Here is a 20,983-nt window from a genome sequence, read left to right as displayed (position 1 = left end):
GAAGTCTTGCTTGGAGTTCCCGTCGTCTGAAATAGCCATTATTTCATGTGACCTTGGCTAGGGAGTTGGTCACAACAACGGTTTTCCACGTGACAACTAGCGGTCACACAGCCCTGTCTTTTTCAGGTTGCTAAATGGGAAGAGGATGGGGGTCCTGGTGCCTTCGTTGTGGCAACCTGGCTGTGATGGAGGTGCCTAGAACCCTGGCAGTCACACAAGTGTAGTGAATGGGGCTGGGGGAGGCACTCGTTGCATGTACCAGAGCTGTTTGTTTAAGTCACCGTGTCACTTCCCTTTGGCAGCTTTACTACTGTACTTCAGAGACATTGGCTTTTCCCCCCATGCTCTGAGCTGGAAGTGGCTCCTTTGCCCTTGTAAGTATTTGGATTCTCACCCTGAATTGGCTGCCTCCTTGAAAACTTAACAGACTGGCTAAGGCTTGCTTGGAGCTGGATATGCGTATAGAACAGCAGGTCTACACTACAAGGCAATGTCAACATAAGGTACCCAACTTCAGCATAGCTGCAGTGGACGTACCTTGGGCTAAGTTGTCACAGGATCTTTACTGTTAGGGTTGATGGGAGAAATGTCCTTATGCTTCTCATTCCAGCGGAGTACTGGCATTGATCAGAGCACGATTGGCACTCAATTTAGTAGGTCTTTACTAGATCCACTAAATTGACCTCTGGGGTATCGATCACCACAGTGCCAAACCTCTGGTTAGTGCAGGCCTGTCCTCAAGGTTGTCCCCTCAGATATCATTGCAGAGGTAGAAGGAGGAAGCTTGAATTTCTTCTGCTATCTCTGGACTGGTTAACATAGTGCTCCTTAAAGGTGAAATGTCTGGAGATTAAAGTATTAAAATTTAATTTCAAGAGGTGTGCAGGTGCAGTAGTCAACCTCCCCTCACATGCAGTTATCTTTATTGCCTGAGATGGTGCAGATTGTGTGTGTGTGTGTGTGTGTGTGTGTGTGTGTGTGTGTGTGTGTGTGTGTGTGTGTGTGTGTGTGTGTGTGTGTGTGTGTGTGTGTGTGTGTAAGAGAGAGAGGTCTCCTTGCTAAGGCAGGCTAGTTCCCCATTCCACTGTGTTTGGAAACACAGTTTAGGGAACCTCAGTGCATCTCTGCCTTTAATGTAACAGCACAGTCTCTTCCAATGAATTAGTGTAAAAGGCAGAAATGGCCCGGCTATTCCTAACACATCCATAGAGAGCTCTTGGTTGCGTGACATGGTGGACGTTGAGTAAAAGGTTTAGAGAACATGACCTACAAAGGAAGACTGTAAGAATTGGGCTTGTTTAATTTAGAGAGGAGAAGACTGAGAGGGGACATGATAACGGTTTTCAGGTATCTAAAAGGGTGTCACAAGAAGGAGGGAGACAAATTGTTCTTCTTAGCTTCTGAGGATAAGTCAAGAAGCAATGGGTTTAAACTGCAGCAAGGGAGGTTTAGGTTGGACATTAGGAAAAACTTCCTAACTGTTAGGCTGGTTAAACACTGGAGTAAGTTTTCTAGGAAGGTTGTGGAATCTCCATCTCTGGAGATACTTAAGAACAGGTTAGATAGACGTCTACCAGAGATGGTTTAGACGGTACTGAGTCCTGCCATGAGGGCAGGGGACTGGACTTGATGACCTCTCAAGGTCCCTTCCAGTTGTAGTGTTCTATGATTCTATAAATGTATCCTGGAAGTAACATTACCGAATTCAATTACACTACAGCAGGGGATGAATTTGTCTCCTTATGTTGACTCCAGATCCAGTAAAAGTGCATGTCATGGTGTTTCTCTGTCATAAACGGTGCCTGTTGTTCTGCCCTACAATTCATAAGAATGTGCTGCTGCTACAATGTCATTGCACGATCCAGCCGTGCCTGTGTCAATATAAATTTAATTGTCTGAGTGGGGTGAGGTTGCACTTTAGTTAAGATCGCTGTTTCAAGCTGGTCTCTTGGTTTGTAAGAACTCAAACAGCCCTATTACTTGAGATGACATAGGGGATAAGATCCCAGATTTGCTCAAACTTTATTGCAGATTTTTATCAGAGCCCTTTTATTAGATTTTCAACCACTCTTCATTCTGATCACGTTTTAGATATATAAAATAAAAGGGGGGTTCTTTTGGTAGAGTGAATAGGAAGCTGGGAGGGGACATCAAGGCTGGCATTCTGAGTAGCACATAAGCTGCATTGCTCCAGAACATGATGACTTCTCATGCGTACCATTCCCCAAATGCAGAATTAACTGACATTGTGAACCTATCTGGATACGAGGGAGCAATGCAGTCTCAAAGAGCAAATTCGCTTTGCGTTAAAAGGCTTCAATTATGCATTCAGGAAGATTACAGCTCCCAGCCACTCATGAAGTAACCATCCTCCACATAATTTATTAATTTATATTACCGTAGCACAGGGCTACTCAACTTTGGAAGCCACGGGGGCCACAGTGATACTCATAGCATATGCCGAGGTGCGCAACTTAAGTGTGGTTGCATGTACATACATATATATGCAAATAGCTTCTTTCACACTGAGGGGCATGAATACACATGGCAAGAGTACCCAGCATACAGGCCCCATGTAAGTCAGTTCTGCTGATATTAATAAAATGCAATATTTACCCGATTTCCACCCATATGACAGCACTTTTAATGAGCAATGACAGTCCAGGAATTTAACTACTAAAACGCATCTCAACAGAAGACCATTTATATTGATTCCTTTTTTGTTTTGGCTCCCACCCACAGGCCGTGAGCTGAGCCCCACGTAAATCCAAACTGCACCGGGGGCCGCAAACAAAGGGGCCGCATGCGGCCTGTAGGCCACACGTTGAGTAGCCTGCAGTAGCATCTAGCAACTCCAAGACAGGGACCACCGTTGTGCTAGGTGCTGTACAGAGAGATACATTGCCTGTCCCAATAAGCTTAAAAGTGTAAATAGGCAAGTTGGTGACAGGGTGAGAGGGAACAGGAGGCAGAGAAGTGAAGTGACTTGCTCAGCACTACATAGCAGGTCAGTTAGTGTCCGAAATAACACGTGGGTCTTATGAGTCCCTCTTCGATGCCCCGTCCATTGGACCGCACTGCCTCTCGAGCTGTTGCAGGACTAGATTGTGGCATTTGCACTTATGCTCAAGTTTTCAGGTGGGCAGAAGCGTAGTGAGAGTGTTGTGCACCCGGGGGCAAAGGAAAAACTTGCGCCCTCCCCCCGTCCCCATGGCTGCGTGGCACAACCCGGGAGGGGCGGAGCTTGTATCGCGTCTTCCCCCACCCCCTCCAGTTTGGGGCCAGGCTCCTGCACACACTAACCCGCCAGCGGAGATGGAGGAGGGTTGGGCTGGGGGTGGAGAAGTGGGGAGGAGGCTCCCGTTGATGGTGGCGGGCGGAAGAGGAGCAGATGAGCCGAGGGATGACAGGAAGAGCGGAGGGGGACTAAATTGGTACCCCCCATAGCATGGCACCAAGGGGCCAACTGCTCCTTCCGACCCCCCCCTTGTTACGCCACTACAGGTGGGGGACATGCGCCACTCAGGTTGCATTCTTCTGCCTGCGCAGCGCGGAGGCAGGCAGGTCACATTAAAACGCTGCAGCTGTGCTGGCAGGGTGAGCCTGGCTCTGGACCCCTTCTGGTGTGTAATGCCGGAGGTCCCCTTGCTTGTGCTTAGAGAACTGACTGCCTGGCACGATGTCTGCTCTCTGTGCCATCTACTCCCTCTCCTGGGTGCACTTTTGTAGCAGCAGTTAGAGTCTAGCCAAAGTGTTTGATCTTCCCCCTCTTCCTGCTCCTAACTCTGGAGTTGGGGTGGTTCTGCTAGCAATGCAAGAGAGCAAAGCAGACCATATCCAAACAGAATTGATGCTGAGATACTATTGTGGCCAGTTACCCCTCTGCTTTTAATAGCTCATAGCTGGGGGAAGCAGAGGATGCAAGAAGGTCACTTGAAATCCATACTGGTTTTGATGATTGAGACATGAAAGAGCTGTGGGTGGGAGGGCAACTCTTAAATTAGCTGGATCCTGTGTGAATGTGGGCACTCCATAAGCAACTCTTTATGCATGACTGGGGAGTCAGATGTAGTTAGCTTCACTTTCAGTTGCTCTCATCAGTAAGCAGAAAATTCTCTTTGAGTTACGATTGATTCAGCCTCTTGTGTAAAACTACACTAAAAGAATCAGTGTCGGATGGTAGCAAGGGGTGGCCTCCTAGCTAAAGCATGGAACAGGGAGGCTAAGAGTCTAAACTTCACCCTGCCACTGGCTCTGTGCTAAGCCACCTTGGGGGCAAGTCATGTAATTGCTCTGTGCCTCGGTTTCCCCATCTGTAAAATGGGGGTGGATATTTCCCGACCCCACTCTGGGATTGAGATGCTTGAAAAGATTAAGATTATCTTTGCTGCTGTCAGCTACAGTGATGAAGCTTACACGTGTCTTCCAAGAAATTCTTCAAAAGAGTCCATTTAGGATTTCTTCAGATGGCTCATTTGTATTCCCATTGACTTTCTGTCATCTCAGTAACAGTGAACACATTTGGCTTTTATAAGGTACAAGCATGAAACTAACTGGATTGAAAATGTATTCCACTTCATTCCTCTTTCAGATTGCAGGCCCAATACTGCCATTTAAACACAAGTCTCTGGTATAACCCAAAATACAATGCTGGCAGAAGGAAATAAAAAGACTAACTTGGAGGGACATTACTTTTTAAGCTATAAAGATGTGTATGGAAAATAAGTCATGCAGGAATGACGAGTGATCACAGTCAGATGTTTAATTTGGATAGTTCAAAGGCATTTCACAAGCTTTATTAATATTTTATTTGTTTCCAGTGTCTCTTCCATTATGCATTTTTCTTCATGCTCCGTGTCCTATGTGGAGGGACAGTGTAACATAGTTTCAGGCTGACCACACAACATATAACTCTATTTTTGGATAATATTGGAGTTTTTCCTTCTGGTAAAAGCAACCCAAAATCCCATTATTTTATCCTACCCGGAAGGTTCCAGGATTTCAGCCATGAAATGCCTTGATTTGTCATGCATTCCTATTTAGGTAAATTCAGTCTTGGTTCTGAGGAAGATAAGTGGACTTCCACATCTGTTCTATCAAAGCTAATGTTTTCTAGAGCAATGGTGCTCAACCTTTCCAGACTACTGTCCAGTGCTTTTTTTTTGTTTAAAAAAAAAAAAAGTGTGCCGGTAGCTGGAGGTGCTGGTACTGTGTACCGGGCAGTACCATCACACAAAAAAAGCACTGACTGTACCCCTTTCAGGTGTCTGATTTGCCTTGTGTACCTCCAAGTTTCGCCTCACTTGAAAACAACTTGCTTACAAAATCAAACAGAAAAATACAAAAATGCCACAAAAAATTGCTGTCTCTCCTTTTTACCACAGAATTATTACAAAAAAACCTTGGAATCTAAGTATTGTACTTACATTTTAGTAGATAGTATCTCAAGCAGGATTAAAAAAGTCGTATGAAATTGTAGTGTAGACTTCACTGGTGCTTTTTATGTAGCCTGTTTATAAAACTAGGCAATATCTTGATGAGTTGAAGTACCTCCTAGAAGACCTCGGCGTACATGTACCCTGATCGAGAGCCACTGTTGTAGAATCAGGGTAACCATCCATCCCATTTTTAACAGGACCGTCCCATATTTAAACCATTTCAGCTGTCCTGACTTTTTTTTAAAGATGAGTCATGCTCCTCCTGCTGGTCACTCGCCATCAGCACAACCGCAGCAGCCTCCTTTGTGTGGCTGGTGGGTGAATACGGCAAGCAATGGGCGGCAAGTGGCCCGCTCAGGCGGAGAGGCAGGCAGCCAGCAGGAGAGGGGTGGGCAGTCAAATGTCAGCGGTTCATCAGGGTTAGCCGCTAGTGGGCCGCTTCCACTCTATTTACTTGCATGTCCGCAGGTACGGGGGATCACAGCTCCCATGGGCTAGGAATGGTGGTCTGTGGCCCATGGGAGCTGTGATTGCCTGCACCTGCGGGGGCCCACTGGGGGATAACCCTGAAGGACTGGAACCAGCCCACAGGATGGTATTTGCCCATCCGGCCGTAGGACAAGAGGCAGCCTGTGTGTGATAGAGGGTAAGGGTATAGGAGTGAGTGAGTGCGGGGTGTGTCACCCCTCCCCATGTGCACCCTAAAGCAGGGTTTCCCCGGCGGGGGAGGGGAACGGGCTCAGTCGGACTTTTCAGACTGCAGGACTGATGCCATGATCCCTGGTACCTGCTGCGGGGCTTGAAATCTTCATCCCCAAAGGCCTCTCCCACACGGAATTCCCAGCAGCACCCAGGCGGAAGCCCCGAGCCTCAGCATGGAGCTCATGCACACCCAGGAGCAGGTGCGGATGAAAGTGAAGGAGCTCTGCCAAGCGTATGCTAGATCCTGAGGCTGTGTCTAGACTACATGCCTCTGTCGTCAGAGGCATGTAGATTAGACACAGGCAAAGGCAAATGAAGCCGCGATTTAAATGATTGAGGCTTCATTTACATTTACATGGCTGCCGTGCTGAGCCGACAAAGAGCTGATCAGCTGTTTGTCCGCTCAGCGCGCTAGTCTGGACGCTCCCCTGCCGACATCAAAGCCCTTTGTCGGCAGCCCCGGTAAACCTCGTCCCATGATGAATAACGGGGCTGCTGACAAAGGGCTTTGATGTCGGCAGGGGAGCGTCCAGACTAGCGCGCTGAGCGGACAAACAGCTGATCAGCTGTTTGTCGGCTCAGCGTGGCAGCCATGTAAATGTAAATGAAGCCGCGATCATTTAAATTGCGGCTTCATTTGCCTTTGCCAAAACAACAAATCTACATGGCTCCGTCGACGGAGCCATGTAGTTTAGACGTACCCTGAGAGTGCAGCTCCCACTCCAGAGCAGAACCTCATACCTGCCCTTACGACGAGGACCTGGATTGCCTCTTGGGGAGGTGGGGCAATCCCTCCCTCCTCCCCCGGTAGTGGACTCAGGGCTCGAGACACCCGTCGTCATCCTCCCCCTTCCCCCGGGGGACAGAGACATAGAGGAGGAAGAGGAAGAGGAGGAGCTGGACGAGGCGAGCTCTGTCACCCTCCTGAGCCTGGAGCCAGTACCCCACACCCTGGACATGTCCTAGGCAGCGTCCGAGGCTGGGGAATCCACATCAGGTGAGCGCCATCACGTTCCCTTCACACCGGGGGCAGGAGGCCAGGGGTGTCTGGAGAGGCCTGCCGTATTCATGACACCGGGTTGGGACACCCTCCCCTCCCACCACAAGCCACCACGAGAAGCAGTCTGGACACTTACACACACACACACCCAACAGTGCTGTACATGCCTGCACACTTGGAGCCACACCCATTCCCAGGGACAGCGCACCGAGGCCCCCGCACCCATGGCGGTGGGATCCCCAGAGCCAGGTGCCACTCCCAGCCCCAGGCCTGAGCCTCTCCTCACCCCACTTCCTCCTCCCTTCTCTCCCTTCCAAGGTTCTTTTCCCAGTCCCTCCCCAGTTACTTCTACTGCAAATAAAAACAACAGTGAGTTTAACCCGCCCTCCCCCCTACACACAAAAAGTCTACCACCGAGGTACAGGAGCCTCTGCCGCTCACACACACCTCCCTCCCCCAGTACACTGTCCCGCTCTTTCCAAGCAGGCAGGGATACAAATCCTCTCCCTGCCAGACCCGATGGGCACATGGCACCTCATGGCCCCCCTCCCGCCCGTAGGATCCCAGTCTGGCCTGCACCTTCCCATGCCTGCTTGTCCCCAGGATGGAGGGTGGGGGTGGTAGTGATGCTTCCCTCCCTCCCACCCGGAGATATCTGTGCCCTTGCAGGCAATGGCCCACTTGCTAGAGTGCACATGGCGTTGTTCCAAGTACATTGCCTTCGTCTGAGCTGAGAACTCTCGCTCCTAATCCACAGATGAGGGCAAGGCTTCAGGTGCAGCATCGCCAGGGATGACTGACTGTCTCTTTATTCTCCACAGCTGGACCAGCTGCAAGAGGGGAACAGTTGACACCGCCTAGGGCAGTCTCCCAAACCAAGGGACCCGCAGGCGCCGGAGACCCATGGATGAATTCCAGAGGAAGCACCTTGTGGCACTCCGATCCCTGGAGCAGACCCTGGACCACAGACTGCAGGAAGACATCCAGCAGCAGCGACACCTGGTGGGAGATGCTGCATCAGGGCCGCAACACGTGCATGGCCGTGCAATCCCTGGTCTCCAGCATGCTGCCTGCGCCTGCGCCTGCTCCAACTCCTACTTCTGCTCCTGCTTCTCCCTCAACCTCTGCCCATGGCCGCCAAGGCCCCTGCACCCATGGCAGTGGGATCCTCAGAGCCAGGCGCCACTCCCAACCCCAGGCCTGAGCCTCTCCTCATCCCACTTCCCCCTCCCTTCTCTCCCTTCCAAGGTTCTTTCCCAGTCCCTCCCCAGTTACTTCTACTGCAAAAAAAAACAACAGTGAGTTTAACCCCCCCCACACAAAAAGTCTGTTTTTTAATCTCTGCAGGGGAGGGAGGAAAGTGAGAATGGGAGAAGGTGGGAAAGGGAGGGTGTTGGGGGAAAGGCAGAGAGGGGCAAGGCACAGGCCCCTAATGGGGAGGCCCAGGGGAGAATATTACTGGGGTGAGGGCTGGCCCAAGCCCTTTTGGCGCCCTGGGCCCGGGCGTGCGGCGCCAGGCGCAGGGCGCATGCGCAGGCCCGCCCGTTAGGCACGGGCCCCTCTCCTCCCAGGGTGCGCGGGCCCGCTCCGGGGCGCACAGCTTGTGTGCTGCCCGGCCTGGCCAGCACTGCTAGTGCATGCGCCGGGCCCCACAGCCGTAGGGGCAAGGGCGCTGTTTTCCGGCACTGTGGGACTGGTGTTATGTCCCCCACCATGCACATTGGCACGTCCACGCTGGAGTTGTGGGCGTCGTGCGCCTTTCCCGACCACCCGACGTACATGCCTGTAAACTGGCCGTGATGGTCTGCAGGACCCTTGAGAAGAACCCCTTCTGGTTGATGTAGACAGAAGCCCGATGGTCGGGGGCCCGGATGGGGATGTGGGTGCCGTCAATAGCCCTCTGCAGTTGGGAAAGCCCATGTCACGGAAGTGGACGACCCTGTGCAGCAAAATGGTGTTGACGGCCCTCACCGCCTGTACAAGGAAACAAACTCCAGTTCCATGACTCGCAAGCTGAGGTGTCCGCAAGGGCAACTGCAGCAGGCAAAAGAAAAGGCTTTGCTGTCCCTCGAGGAGGTAGGCAAAGACACAAAGACTGAGACACTGCAGTGTGGGGGGCAGTCCCTTTAAGCATGAGCCTCAGCAAGCCTCAGGCAGCAGCTCCAGGAAGTAACTGCACCCTGATGCCCTGCCTGAAGTGGTTCTGGGTGGCCTTAAATGCGAGTGAGCGCTCAGTAGCGTGGACGCTCTACTTCGAAATAGCTCAGCACTTTTGATGTGGAGACGTGCTATTTCGAAATCAGCTATTTCGGAGTATTTCTTCCGAAACTGCTTATTCCGAACTAAATGTGCAGAGCAGACGTCGCCCAATTGGCCAGCATGCCTGCCCCCCAACAGCCCTCCCAGCCTCTACTCTCCTTGGGAGATGGGCTTGCTTTGTCCAGCCCTGGGGCTGGTCCCAAGGGGGTCCCAGCTCTGGAGCGGGTGTCTGGCAGGGCTGGTGGCTGTTACCATTTAGGGCAGGGGTGGGCAAATACCAGCCCACAGGGCAGATCCAGTCTGCCAGGGTTAGCCCTTGAGGGGCCCTTACCCCACCATATTTACCTCCATCTCCATTCCTGGCCAATGTGAGCTGTGATTGCCCATACTTGTAGAGATGCAGGTAACTATCGTGGCAGCATTTCCCCCGGGGCTAACCCTGGAGAACTGCCACCATTTTACTGCCCACCCTGGGTTTAGGAGTTCATGAAGAAATAAACTCCTGAGCAGAAAGACAGACAAGCACATTACTAAGTGTCGTCCCCTTACTAAAGCGGCCTCTGTTTTATTCTGAGACAAACCTGTGTGCTACAATCCAGACTACAATTCCCATGAGCCCTTGGGAAAAAAACAGGACAGAAGGATTCTTGTGGGAGAGAGGACGGCTCTCTCCATGTGCTTGAAGAAAGAGTCCTAGCAGTCTGGGACTCTGCCTTGGAGTTTGGAACCAAAGGGGGAGCCAGGCTGCTGTCAAGGACATTGACCTAGTGCAGCGGCTGTTGGATGCAGCTACTAGATGCCTGTTGGAACTGGGAGTTAGCAGGCTGCTTCCTATAGGCACAGCAAGTTTTGAGCCTTGTTGGAAAAGTGCTGCCTGGGACAGAGCTGCTGTTTAGCCTGGACCAAATCCTCACTACAGCTGCAACATCAGGGCGCCAACGCAAGCGTCTGGGACTGAGTCTAGGGGTGTGCACACTCTGGGGTGGGGTCACTGTTGTCTAGCTATATAAGCTTCAGTTATTGTTATGTGTTTTGTTAATGCTATTCCTTGCTAATCTGTTAATCCCTGTTTATTTAAATTAAGTAAAGATTGTTTATTTTAAAGTATTGTATTAGATGTCTAGGATTTGTAGTTGTTCTGGAATTAGATCCAGATTTATGTTGGAATGAGTATATTCCTGGAGGCTCTCAAGGCACACGAGTGTGTGTACAAGGCTAGTCAGGTGGAGGCACCGTCATTTTATATTCACGGCCAGCAAGGGACAGCAGCAAGGGGGTGGATAGGGCTTTCCCCAACTAAACCCCATCACCACTGGGGTGCTCAGGATCTCTTTTGGGTTAAAACTCCAGGCGCCCAGGCATACCTGAGAGTGTGACCTGCTCCCCAGTAACCCGGGGAGGAAAAAGGAGGTTACATAAGATATAGAGACAGGTAGTAATGCAGAATGTCATGTAATGGAGGCTTGGTCAACTTATTTTGAACATCTGTGCTGAATAGCCCTGATTGACTGCTGTTCAACTCAGAGCAATTTTACCAGGGTCCCGTATTTGGCAGAGGGAAATATGGTCATCCTATCTAGAATGCTCATCATGCTAATATCCAAGGCCCTAATTCAAGGGCTTTGTTGAACCAGGCCTAAGCTTTTAATTCATGCCACCCTAGTATCTATTTTATGCCCTTTGTTGGACTTTCAAATGAAAACTTTAGAAAGTCCTCAGCTGCTCTGTGTGAAAGCGGGGCCAGATTCTGAGGTGGTACAAATCAGCCTGACTCTTTTGATGCTGGTGGATCGATGCCAATTTACTCAAGCAGAGGTTAGGCCCGGTGTTTGATTTTTTTTCCCGGTAAGGGAATGTTTGGCAACGTTTCCCTTCCCCGCATTATTGTGTGTGTTGGATTGCTTCTGTGTTCCTGCCCAGAAAAAGATGCATTCCAGCAATGGGAAAAGCAAGGTACGCAATAGTGAGAGACTCCTTAGAATCACATGGCTTTAGTGGGTCAGAAGAAAGTGTGGCTCCCTAGAAGAATTCATTTGGGCTGTGGACTGTTCACTGTTGCAAGCATAGTTAATATTCCAGTTTGCGGGCTCTCAGCTCTCACAATGGAAACATGCTCCTCAGCCCTTATACACGATGCCTTTCATTTAAGGATCTCAAAGCATTTTGCAAAGGAGGGCAAGCATTGTTATTGCCATTTTATATGGGGAAACCGAGGCACCATGACTTGACCACATTGCAATAGAAATAGCAGACAGTAACATTTTATGTTCCCATCTGAAAGTCCTTGATCTGGAATGGATATAACTGAGGAGTCTTCTTTGAGAGTGGGTGATGCAAGCCAAAGATTTTGCATGTTTGCTTTTTCTGTGGAATTGCTTCTTACTGTAATACCACGGACATTTTTTTCTCATCTTTATAAAAGAAGAGGTAGGAACTGAATCACTGAATAAAAGAAAGTTCAAGCTGTAATTCACTAAAGAAAATGCATCTCTGCGTTCTTTATAAATGCACTGCTCCTTTGAAGATTGTCTGTAGAGAAATTATTCTTTTAACTTTAGTGTTAGCAAACTGTTTTCCCTATTCCTTCCTTGTGCTAAGCCTATTCCTTCATAAGCCTATGCAAATGAAGTGCAGATTATCATATTGCCGTGCTTCATTTGCATAATGAATTAGGGGCCATTTTTGCACAAGAGGCTTTTGCACAAAAAGGAGCCATCTACACAGCTCCTTTTTGCGCAACCCCCCCCCCTCTTGTGCAAGAGCAGTTCTTCCTGAAAAAGCCTAATTAGGGGAAAAACAGCCCCTAATTAATTATGCAAATGAAGCACGACAATATGCTAATCTACATTTCATTTGCATAGGCTTTTGCACAAGAGGGATGCAATGTAGACAGTAGCCTCCGTGTAAGAGTAACTCCTAGTGACATGAACAGAGGCACTCGTATGCATAAGTGCAGTGCAAGATGGAATCTAACGCACTCAGTAATTTAAAAGTGGTAAATAATAGACCCTCATGCTTTAGTATATAGACCACCCTCTAACTAGGGAGGGGTTAGTAGGAAACTGGCCTATGAGTAGAGTATCCCATAACTGTTTACTGTAGGGTTTCTTGCAACTTTCTCTGTGGCATTTGTTATGAGTCTGATGTGCATTGTTTTCTTTTACAGGTTGATATTTTTATTATGACTGAACCTTCTTCAGGCAGGTGGGTGTATTTCGACACGGAGCTCACCAATAGCAGTGGCAGGATATCCTACAACATACCCAAAGAGAAGAGGCTTAGAGTTGGCGTGTATCCCATCAGAATGGTGGTCAGGTAATACTTTCAGATTTGAAGGTGCGAGATTCCATAGTATGAAGAGAGTTATGCCATAACAGCAGGACCCCCCAAAATTGCATTTATCATCAAAGGGAGCAAAGCCATGTATTATTTGTCCACAATGATGAGCAAAGGTATAGCTCTGGAGACATTTATTCCACCCTCATGGGTTCAATAGGTAGAAAAAGAGCAAATGGTGGCCCTTGTTTGGAGGGAGAGGGCATCCCGAGCTCAGTCACATGCCTCTTCCAGCTGTGAAAATGGGTGCTGCTGTGTAGACAGTCAAGCTACGTCTACACTGCAGGCCTCTTGCATAAGAACTTTTTGCATAAGAGCATGTCCACGCTGCCATGTGCTTTTGCGCAAAAAGAAAGCTCTTACGCAAAAAGGCTTATTCCTCGCAGAAAGAGGAATAACTCTTGCGCAAAAAGCCCTGTCTCCTGATGCTCTACTGTACTTTTTCTTGAGCAAGAACGCGCTTGTAGTGTGGATGCTCTGTGGCTGTGTCTACACTGGGCCACTTGCTTTTCTGGAAAAGCAATGACGATCTACTGTAAAATTGTCAGTGTTTTTCCGGAAAAACTATGCTGCTCCCATTCGGGCAAAAGACCTTTTCCAGAAAAATTGTTCCGCAAAAGGGCTAGTGTGGACAGCACAATAGTGTTTTCCGCAAAAAAACCCCAATCGCAAAAATTACGATCGGGGCTTTTTTCCGGAAAAGTACGTCTACATTGGCCACGGACGCTTTTCCAGAAAAAGTGCTTTTCCAGAAAAGCATCCTGCCAATGTAGATGCGCTTTTTCCGGAAATACTTATAATGGAAAACTGTTCCGTTTTAAGCATTTCCGGAAAAGGGTGCCAGTGTAGACGTAGCCTGTGGGTTTTTGCATAAAACTCCCTGATTCAGAACCGCTTAGGTCCCGAGGGTGCCAGACCTGGGAGATCCAACCTGTACCACAAAGCCTGCACTAGCAGCAAAGCCTCCTCTGGATTTTGTAAATATCATTCACCTCATGTGAGCCATCACTGTGCATTTGATGAAGACGCTGGAGACAGAATGGTTTTGTGGATGGGGAGGGTGTAGTTCTGCTACAGACTTCCTGTGCAACCTTGGGCAAGTCACTTCATCTCTTTTTGTGCCCCAGTTTCCCAGTACTTCCCTCCCCAATCTTGTGCATGCTTTGCCTGTTTTTATTTTAAGTGTTTTGAGGCAGTGAGTGTCTCTTACTGTCTTTGTACAACACCCAGCCCAATGGGGCCCTGATCTTGGCTGCAATATATAGATAAATCAGTAATACAATTAAAAATAGCCAGTGGGAATCCATAAATGACTGTTTAGTCTTGTAAATGCAGGGGATCAGGTTTGACAGCTTGTAGTTTTCTGGTCCATTTGCAGGCTCTATTAAATGTGTAGTTGGATAATACAGAGCCTGCATGTGGGTGAGGACGGGGGGTGGTGAAGGGATGATCGGCAATCCTGACCTTGGTGACCAGTGTCCAATCTTTTCCATCCGTGTGCAGAACAATTTTTATGCACATTGAGGCATGTGTGAATGTGCACCACCAGTACAAACAAAAAAACAGCTGGGGGCACACTGCTAAATCAGCTGGGTGGCATTTGAATCTCTCCTGAGTGGCCGCCCAAGTGCCCAGCTTACAGGGAACACTGGAAGCGACCAGTTTGTCCTGTGGAAACGAGCAGCGAACGTATTGCCTTGTTCTGCATCTGTAGCTCAGTTCATCTGTTGATGTCAGGCCAGCTGAAGGCATCACTTTCATTCTGTACTCAGTGCCATGCTTATTTTAAATTGAAAAAACTCAGCCTTAAAGCAACAATTCAGTGAAGTGAAATCAATTGACTCTCTCCTCGCTCTCAAGAGTTTCATGAAAAGCCCTCTGCTGAGTCAAGCATAAAGGGGAAAAATGTATGAAATAAAAATTAATCTGCCTAAGTGCATGGATGGGGGCAGCTGTGCTTCTCACGCATTTTTATGTCTACCAAGAAAACCGCAAAATGCTTTGACATAAAGTTTTAGTTTAATCCTCCACTACTAAACTTCATGCCCACTTGGGAAATAACTTGCAGATTCCACTAAATATCTCCTCTAAAAGAAAAAAAAATGAACAAAAGGCATCCTCGCAGCTAATCAAATGGAATATCAGTTCTGCAATGTCATATATTTTCCTAATCAGTAATAATTCCACTGTACAGGAGCAGGCAATCAATTTGAGAAGATAGGGCTTCTTAAAAATCAATTAAGGTCCATTCAGGGAAGTCTGCAGTTTTGAGCCAAGCTAGCTGCCACCCTGGGCCTTAGATTGCAGGTTTAATATGCTTCATCCAAGAATGGAAGTAGTTTTTTCCCCTCCTTACCCTTAAATTATCATGGCTGGGCCTGACATGTGATGCAGGAGCATTTCCAAGCAGAAATCCATCCTGTAAGATGTTGCCTGTAACACCAGCTATATATCCACTGTTACCAAGAGAGCAGAGCTTGGGTCAGATCTGCAGAGCAACATGATTCAAATGGCAGGAGAAGCGAAGGGTGAGCTAAGCTCTGAACCCCAATCAAAGAATATGCTGCGAGTAGAAGCTTGCAGCTGCCAAAGTTCTGCATGAGAAAAGCCATGCAGGGGCATAGGCACCTAGTGTTTGAATCCCTCCTCTGTTGTGAATTTATTCAACTCTTTGGGGGAGGGGAGCAGCATTATCCGCACAATAAACAGGGACAGAGGGGTGGTCAACTCCTGTCCATTTCTGTTGCACTGTAAGGTTGATTTTTTGCAGACTTGCATTGTAAGCCAAGTTCCCTCTCATTTTTTCTAGGGATATAAATGACTAGTCGACTAGTCAAGTCATTACTTGACTACTCGCTCTCCCCCCCATTGTATCAGAGGCAGCAAGGGGGAAGCAGGAGATGATGCTGGGGGGAGCCAGTTTAAAAGCCAGTCCCCCCCAGCACCATTTCCGTGGGGGGAGGCAGAGGTTCAGTGGGGGACCCAGCACAAGCCGGAAATTCCATCGACTACTCAATTAGCTTCTTAACCGCTACTTAACATCCCTGATTTTTTCATCCATGTGCTCGATACAATTTCTATGTACGCTGAGGCATGCATGAAATCTTATTATGCACCAATATTCCCTCTAATATTTTTCATCTATGTGTGGAATAAATTTGTATGTGCACTGAAGCATGTGTAAAATTGCACCACTAGTAGAAACAAAAACCTAGGTGTGGGCACTCCACTAATCAGCAACATTTGAATTTCTCCTGAATGGCCACACAAGCACCCAGTTTACAGGGAAAACTGGTGTGCATTGCTTTTCTCCATATAATTGGGAATGCCCAGTATTTTTAGTCTGCTTTAAAAAACCTAATTTCTATTTCTAAGTTGCAAAAAAGGACAAAGCCTACAGGAGGTCACTGGATTGTCAGGGTTGGTGTTTTTTTGTTTTTTGTCTTGTAATGTTTTAATTGGATGTATACAGCTCGCCCAGGTTTAGCCCAGTGCACTTGGAAAATTAGCTTCGTAAAGGGTTCCAACATCTTTACTTTGTGGAGCCAACTGGAAACACAATTGTTAAGTCCCATTAGATTTGTGGAGCCCTAAATGCCTTGTTCCAGACAGACGTCATTTCTGGTTTTCATTTCTGCATTTCAGTTTTGATCCTTTGCTTTGTTTCTCTCCTCTAGGGGCGATCAAAGCAGTGCAATGAGTTACCTGACTGTGTTACCCCGGGGAATGGAGTGTGTGGTGTTCAGCATTGATGGGTCCTTTGCAGCAAGTGTCTCTATCATGGGGAGTGACCCCAAAGTCCGAGCTGGGGCGGTTGACGTTGTCAGGTGAGGGACATGTACACATTTGTGGTTTTTGAGTCCCTGCCTCATCCCTTTTTAACAAAGGGGCTATAACGGGAAGCAAGAAATTATGGAGCGTTCACAATTTTTATGGATTTTAAGGCCCAGAGTTCTTTGCAGATGCATTTTTGTACCATTCAGACATCCAGTTATATCTGATCTGCATGGAAATTTCCACATTATATAGCACTTAGATGTTTAACTTCATGATTTGCATGATAAATTGTATCAAAGTTAAAAGGCTGCCTCTGGGAAACATGGTCTAAAAGCGGAGTCAATGGATAATTTTTCCATTTATTACTCTGATTATCAAACAGGGTGGTAAATTATAGCAGGATTTAGTGCTATACTGAATTTTAATCTGGAATCATGCTGTCCCTTCTGGATGTAAAGCACTGCGAGAATAAGTTTTAAAACTGTGCTGGGAAAAGAGGTGGCGTCTGTCATTTTAAACTCAGTGCCCCTGTCATGAGTCTCCCCGCTTCCTAGGGTGTGATTCTGCTCTTATTGGAGACAAAGACAAAATTCTCATCCATTTCTAGGACAGTGGGGCAGAATCCACAGTGTGCAGAACATTTAAGATAAAAACATTTTGAAATATACAAATACCGTTGTATAAAATATTGGGGATCAGACTGCTTATGGCTCTTCCCAATTTCTCTCAAGGCTTATTATTTCAATTCTTATTATTCACTTAGTGTTATTTCAATTATTGCGTGAATGCAACAGGATGTTAGCTAGTAAAATCAGACACCCATCCCAGCAAGCCTTTTACTTGTTGAACGATTACGCCTGGCTTTTCTTACATTGTCTGCATGTTCCTCAAAGATGTTAAGATTAAAGAGGATAGTGACTTCTCCCTTCTCACACCCTTGCTGCTTTTGCTTCTGGCAGACACTGGCAGGATCTGGGATATCTGATCATCTATATCACTGGCCGTCCTGATATGCAAAAGCAGAGAGTTGTCTCATGGTTATCTCAGCACAACTTTCCCCAAGGAATGATTTTCTTCTCGGATGGTCTTGTTCATGACCCTCTACGACAAAAGACGATTTTCCTCCGGAATCTAATGCAAGAGGTAATAGAGGCTACGGTGTACATCTTGAAATGGAATGATCAGTTGCTGGAAAGTCAGATTTCTGTTAGCATTGTCAGAGGGGAGGGTCTCTCCCCCTTGGGAGGAAAATACAATTATCCAGTACTGGGCATTGTGCTGTGTCTTGGTTTCATTCCCAGCATTCACAGATGCAAAGAAGGCTCCTCTGCCTTTTGAGGGTAAGTTATTTCAAAACAGGAACTCCCAAAATAACTATTTCGAAATAAGCTTATTCCTCTTCACACGCAGGAGTTATCATTTTGAAATAACAGGCTCAGTAGTGTGGACACTCCCTTATTATTTCAAAATAACTCCCTGGGGTAAACATGCCCTAAGGCAGGGGCTGGCCACCTGTGGCTCACTAGGGAGCTAGATATGGGTCTTTTGAAGCTCGAGTCCAGTCCCTGCTTGCTCCCCCCATAGAAGGGAGCCCGCGCTGGTGCTACAGCAGGCCTGGGCAAAACAATCCTGCCCACAGACACAGCAGGGAGCCCCCAGGCAGACTGCCCTGCTTGCCCCACCCCCACACTCCACTCAGAAAAGTGGCTGCTGGGCCATTTGTTTTTCACAAACAGCGAGCTGGGAGGGGACGGGGAAGTGGTGCCTCATGGCTGCTCCCGCCCCCAGCGCAATCCCATTGGCCGAATTCTGGCCAATGGAAGCTGCTTGTTTCTTGAACAGGCAGTGTGCAAAGCATCACTTTCCGCCCCTCACCACCGCTGGCTCTTATTCACAGAGCACATGGCTCTGCAGCCTGTGCAGGGCAGGGCAGGCACCTGAGACATGTACTCGGCTGTGGCTCTGGAGTCTCTGGAGCCTCTGACACCCCTGCCTCGCCTTCCCCCCCAGCCCTCTGCTCCCACCCCACATAACAAAACCGTCTGCCCCCCCTCCTGGGCCCGTACCCCTACCGAGACCCTGCACCCCAATCTCCTGCCCCAGATTACAATCCCCTCCTGCCCTTCACAAGCCAAACCCCTGCACCCCAGCCCCTGCCTGAAGTCACAGCCCAAACCTCTCCCTCCTCCCCCACACTCCAATCCTCTGCCCTAGGTCACTGCCCCCTCCTATCCTAGGTCACAGCCCAAACTCCTGCACCCCAATCCCGTGCCTCAGATCACAGCTGCCTCCTTCAACCAAACTCAGTGCCCCCTGGCCCAAAAAAGGTTCCCCACTTCTGCCATAAATAAAGACAATGTTGAGAACTTTTATGTTGGACATAATATTTTATTTTATTTAAAAATGAAGCCTGGCCAACAAGCCCCCAATTGGGGCACAGCCCCCATATGGCCACAGTGTCATACCACTCCTGCACCCCCTCACACACACCAACCCTGAGCCCATCATATACCTGAGTCCCCTGCCCTGAGCCCCTCATACAGCCCAACCCAGATGCCTGCACCCCCCACATCTCCAGCCCCCTGCCATAATACTCTGGCACCCACAAATACCCCAGTCCTGTGCTCTGAGCCCATCATACACCCAAACCCCCTGCCCTGAGCCCCCATACACTCCAACCCACTTTCCTGCACCCCCCACATTCCCAACCCCCTGTCATAAGATTGACAGAAGACAGCCTGAATGTGTGCATGAAACTGAAATGCGTGAAAAGATGCAACAGCAGAAGTCTCATTAAATAAAGTCTGTGAGTACAATGCTTCATTTATGCTATTATTAATCATCATGTTAATCATCAATCATATTAAGTTGTATATTTTCAGTCATGAAAATGGGCATTCTTATACGGCTCTTTGTTGACCACTTGTTCTGAATTTTGATGTAGGTTGGCTCTTCGGTTTGAAAAGGTTGCCGACCCCTGCCCTAAGGTGTCCCTGGACTACTCGTTGTTTTTAAAAAGACAGACTAATGCAGCTACCCCCTTGAGACTTTATCACAAAGAAAATCCCTGCTGTAAGATACGTAGACCAGCCCTTTCGAGCACCTGCAATTAAAACCATATTTGCCTTGGTTCTTTCAGTGCTACATCAAAATTTGCGCTGCCTATGGCTCAATGAAGGATATTTCCGTGTACAATGTTTTGGGGCTGTCTCCTTCCCAGATCTACATAGTGGGACGTCCCACAAAGAAATACCAAGCTCAGTGTCAGGTATGTAACTCTTGCTAAAGTCAATGTCTTTTGGGACATGCACAAGAATTCTCCTCACCCGTTGTGTATGTCCAGAGCAGCTTAGGTCCTAGAGGGGGCATTTTCATGCAGGAGTGAAGGCGAATGGGGCAAACGTTATGAAAAATTTTTTAGTGAGGCGCACTTAGCCGCGCTGGAGTTCAGTCTCCATTCAAGGCCCAAGAAGAACAACTCCTGGATGATCTTGAGGAAAGGAAGCTTTCGGCTGCATTCCCAGCCAGAGTTTCTGCAGAAAAGGACTCACCTGCGCAGGACTATATCTGTGTAACACCTGTACATATGGTTGAATGATCAAATGAAAATACCAAATTAAAGCTACGGCTACACTACCTTTTTTTTTTTTTTTTTTTTTTTTGAGGAAGAAGATATGCAAATGGCGCTCTCATTTGCATATCTTCTTCCGATTCTTTTTGTGGAAGAGGTTTTTGTCACTAAAAAGCCCCGTGTAGACGGGGCCATTTGTCGGGAAAAAAAACCCTTTTTCGCAAGATCCCTTATTCCTCAAAAATGGAGGTTTACAGGATCTTGCGAAAAAGGGGTTTTTTCCCGACATTTGGCCCCGTCTGCACAGGGCTATTAAGCAGCAAAACCTCTTCTGCCAAAAGAAACGGATGTAGATATGCAAATGAGAGCAATTTGCATATCCTCTTCCACAAAAAACCAGCAGTGTAGCCATAGCCTAAAAGACATAGTTATAACATCCTAACTATTAGCATTTTCCAGGTATAACGGTCTAAAATTAGTCATTCGTGTTCTTTTTTTTTTTTAAAGCAGGAGTGTATTTTCACTACACGGGCTGTTATTTTCCACTAATTGATTGTCATACAACTCTGCTGCTCAACTCCTGTCACCCCCCCCCTCCCCCCCGAGCGGGACCCGCTCACATTCTCGTTACAGTACTGCAGCCAAGCATGAGGAGATAAGTGCGAGTGCTAGAAAGGCCATTTTGTACCCTCCATCTCAGGGAGTATGGCCTCTCATGCCTTTGACCTAACTAGTTACAGTGAAGTGGGAAGCATCACTCCAGAAAGGCAGCTGCTGCGAAGGAACCCCTTGCTGTACCTAGTCCATATATTTTGGCTGTGTCTAGACTGGCCAGTTTTTCCGGAAAATCACCTGCTTTTCCGGAAAAACTTGCCAGCTGTCTACACTGGCCGCTTGAAT

The 20,983-nt window shown here is 48.0% G+C and overlaps 1 protein-coding gene across 6 annotated transcripts in view; it reads left to right on the top strand.

Annotated features, from left to right (window-relative positions):
• PITPNM3 (PITPNM family member 3) overlaps positions 1 to 20,983 on the top strand; it is a 518,333-nt gene that overhangs the window by 493,444 nt on the left and 3,906 nt on the right. For all 6 annotated transcript variants that reach the window (XM_075904890.1, XM_075904888.1, XM_075904887.1 and 3 more), the window contains 4 exons: positions 12,566 to 12,714; positions 16,413 to 16,562; positions 17,472 to 17,655; positions 19,652 to 19,780. In XM_075904890.1, the coding sequence (XP_075761005.1) occupies positions 12,566 to 12,714; positions 16,413 to 16,562; positions 17,472 to 17,655; positions 19,652 to 19,780 (612 nt within the window). The remainder of the gene's footprint in view (positions 1 to 12,565; positions 12,715 to 16,412; positions 16,563 to 17,471; positions 17,656 to 19,651; positions 19,781 to 20,983) is intronic.

This window comes from Pelodiscus sinensis, chromosome 21 (genome assembly GCF_049634645.1).
Source record: "Pelodiscus sinensis isolate JC-2024 chromosome 21, ASM4963464v1, whole genome shotgun sequence".
Taxonomy (NCBI): domain Eukaryota; kingdom Metazoa; phylum Chordata; order Testudines; family Trionychidae; genus Pelodiscus; species Pelodiscus sinensis.
Note: the sequence above shows the minus strand (reverse complement) of the source record. Positions and strands in the feature narration are given on the sequence as shown.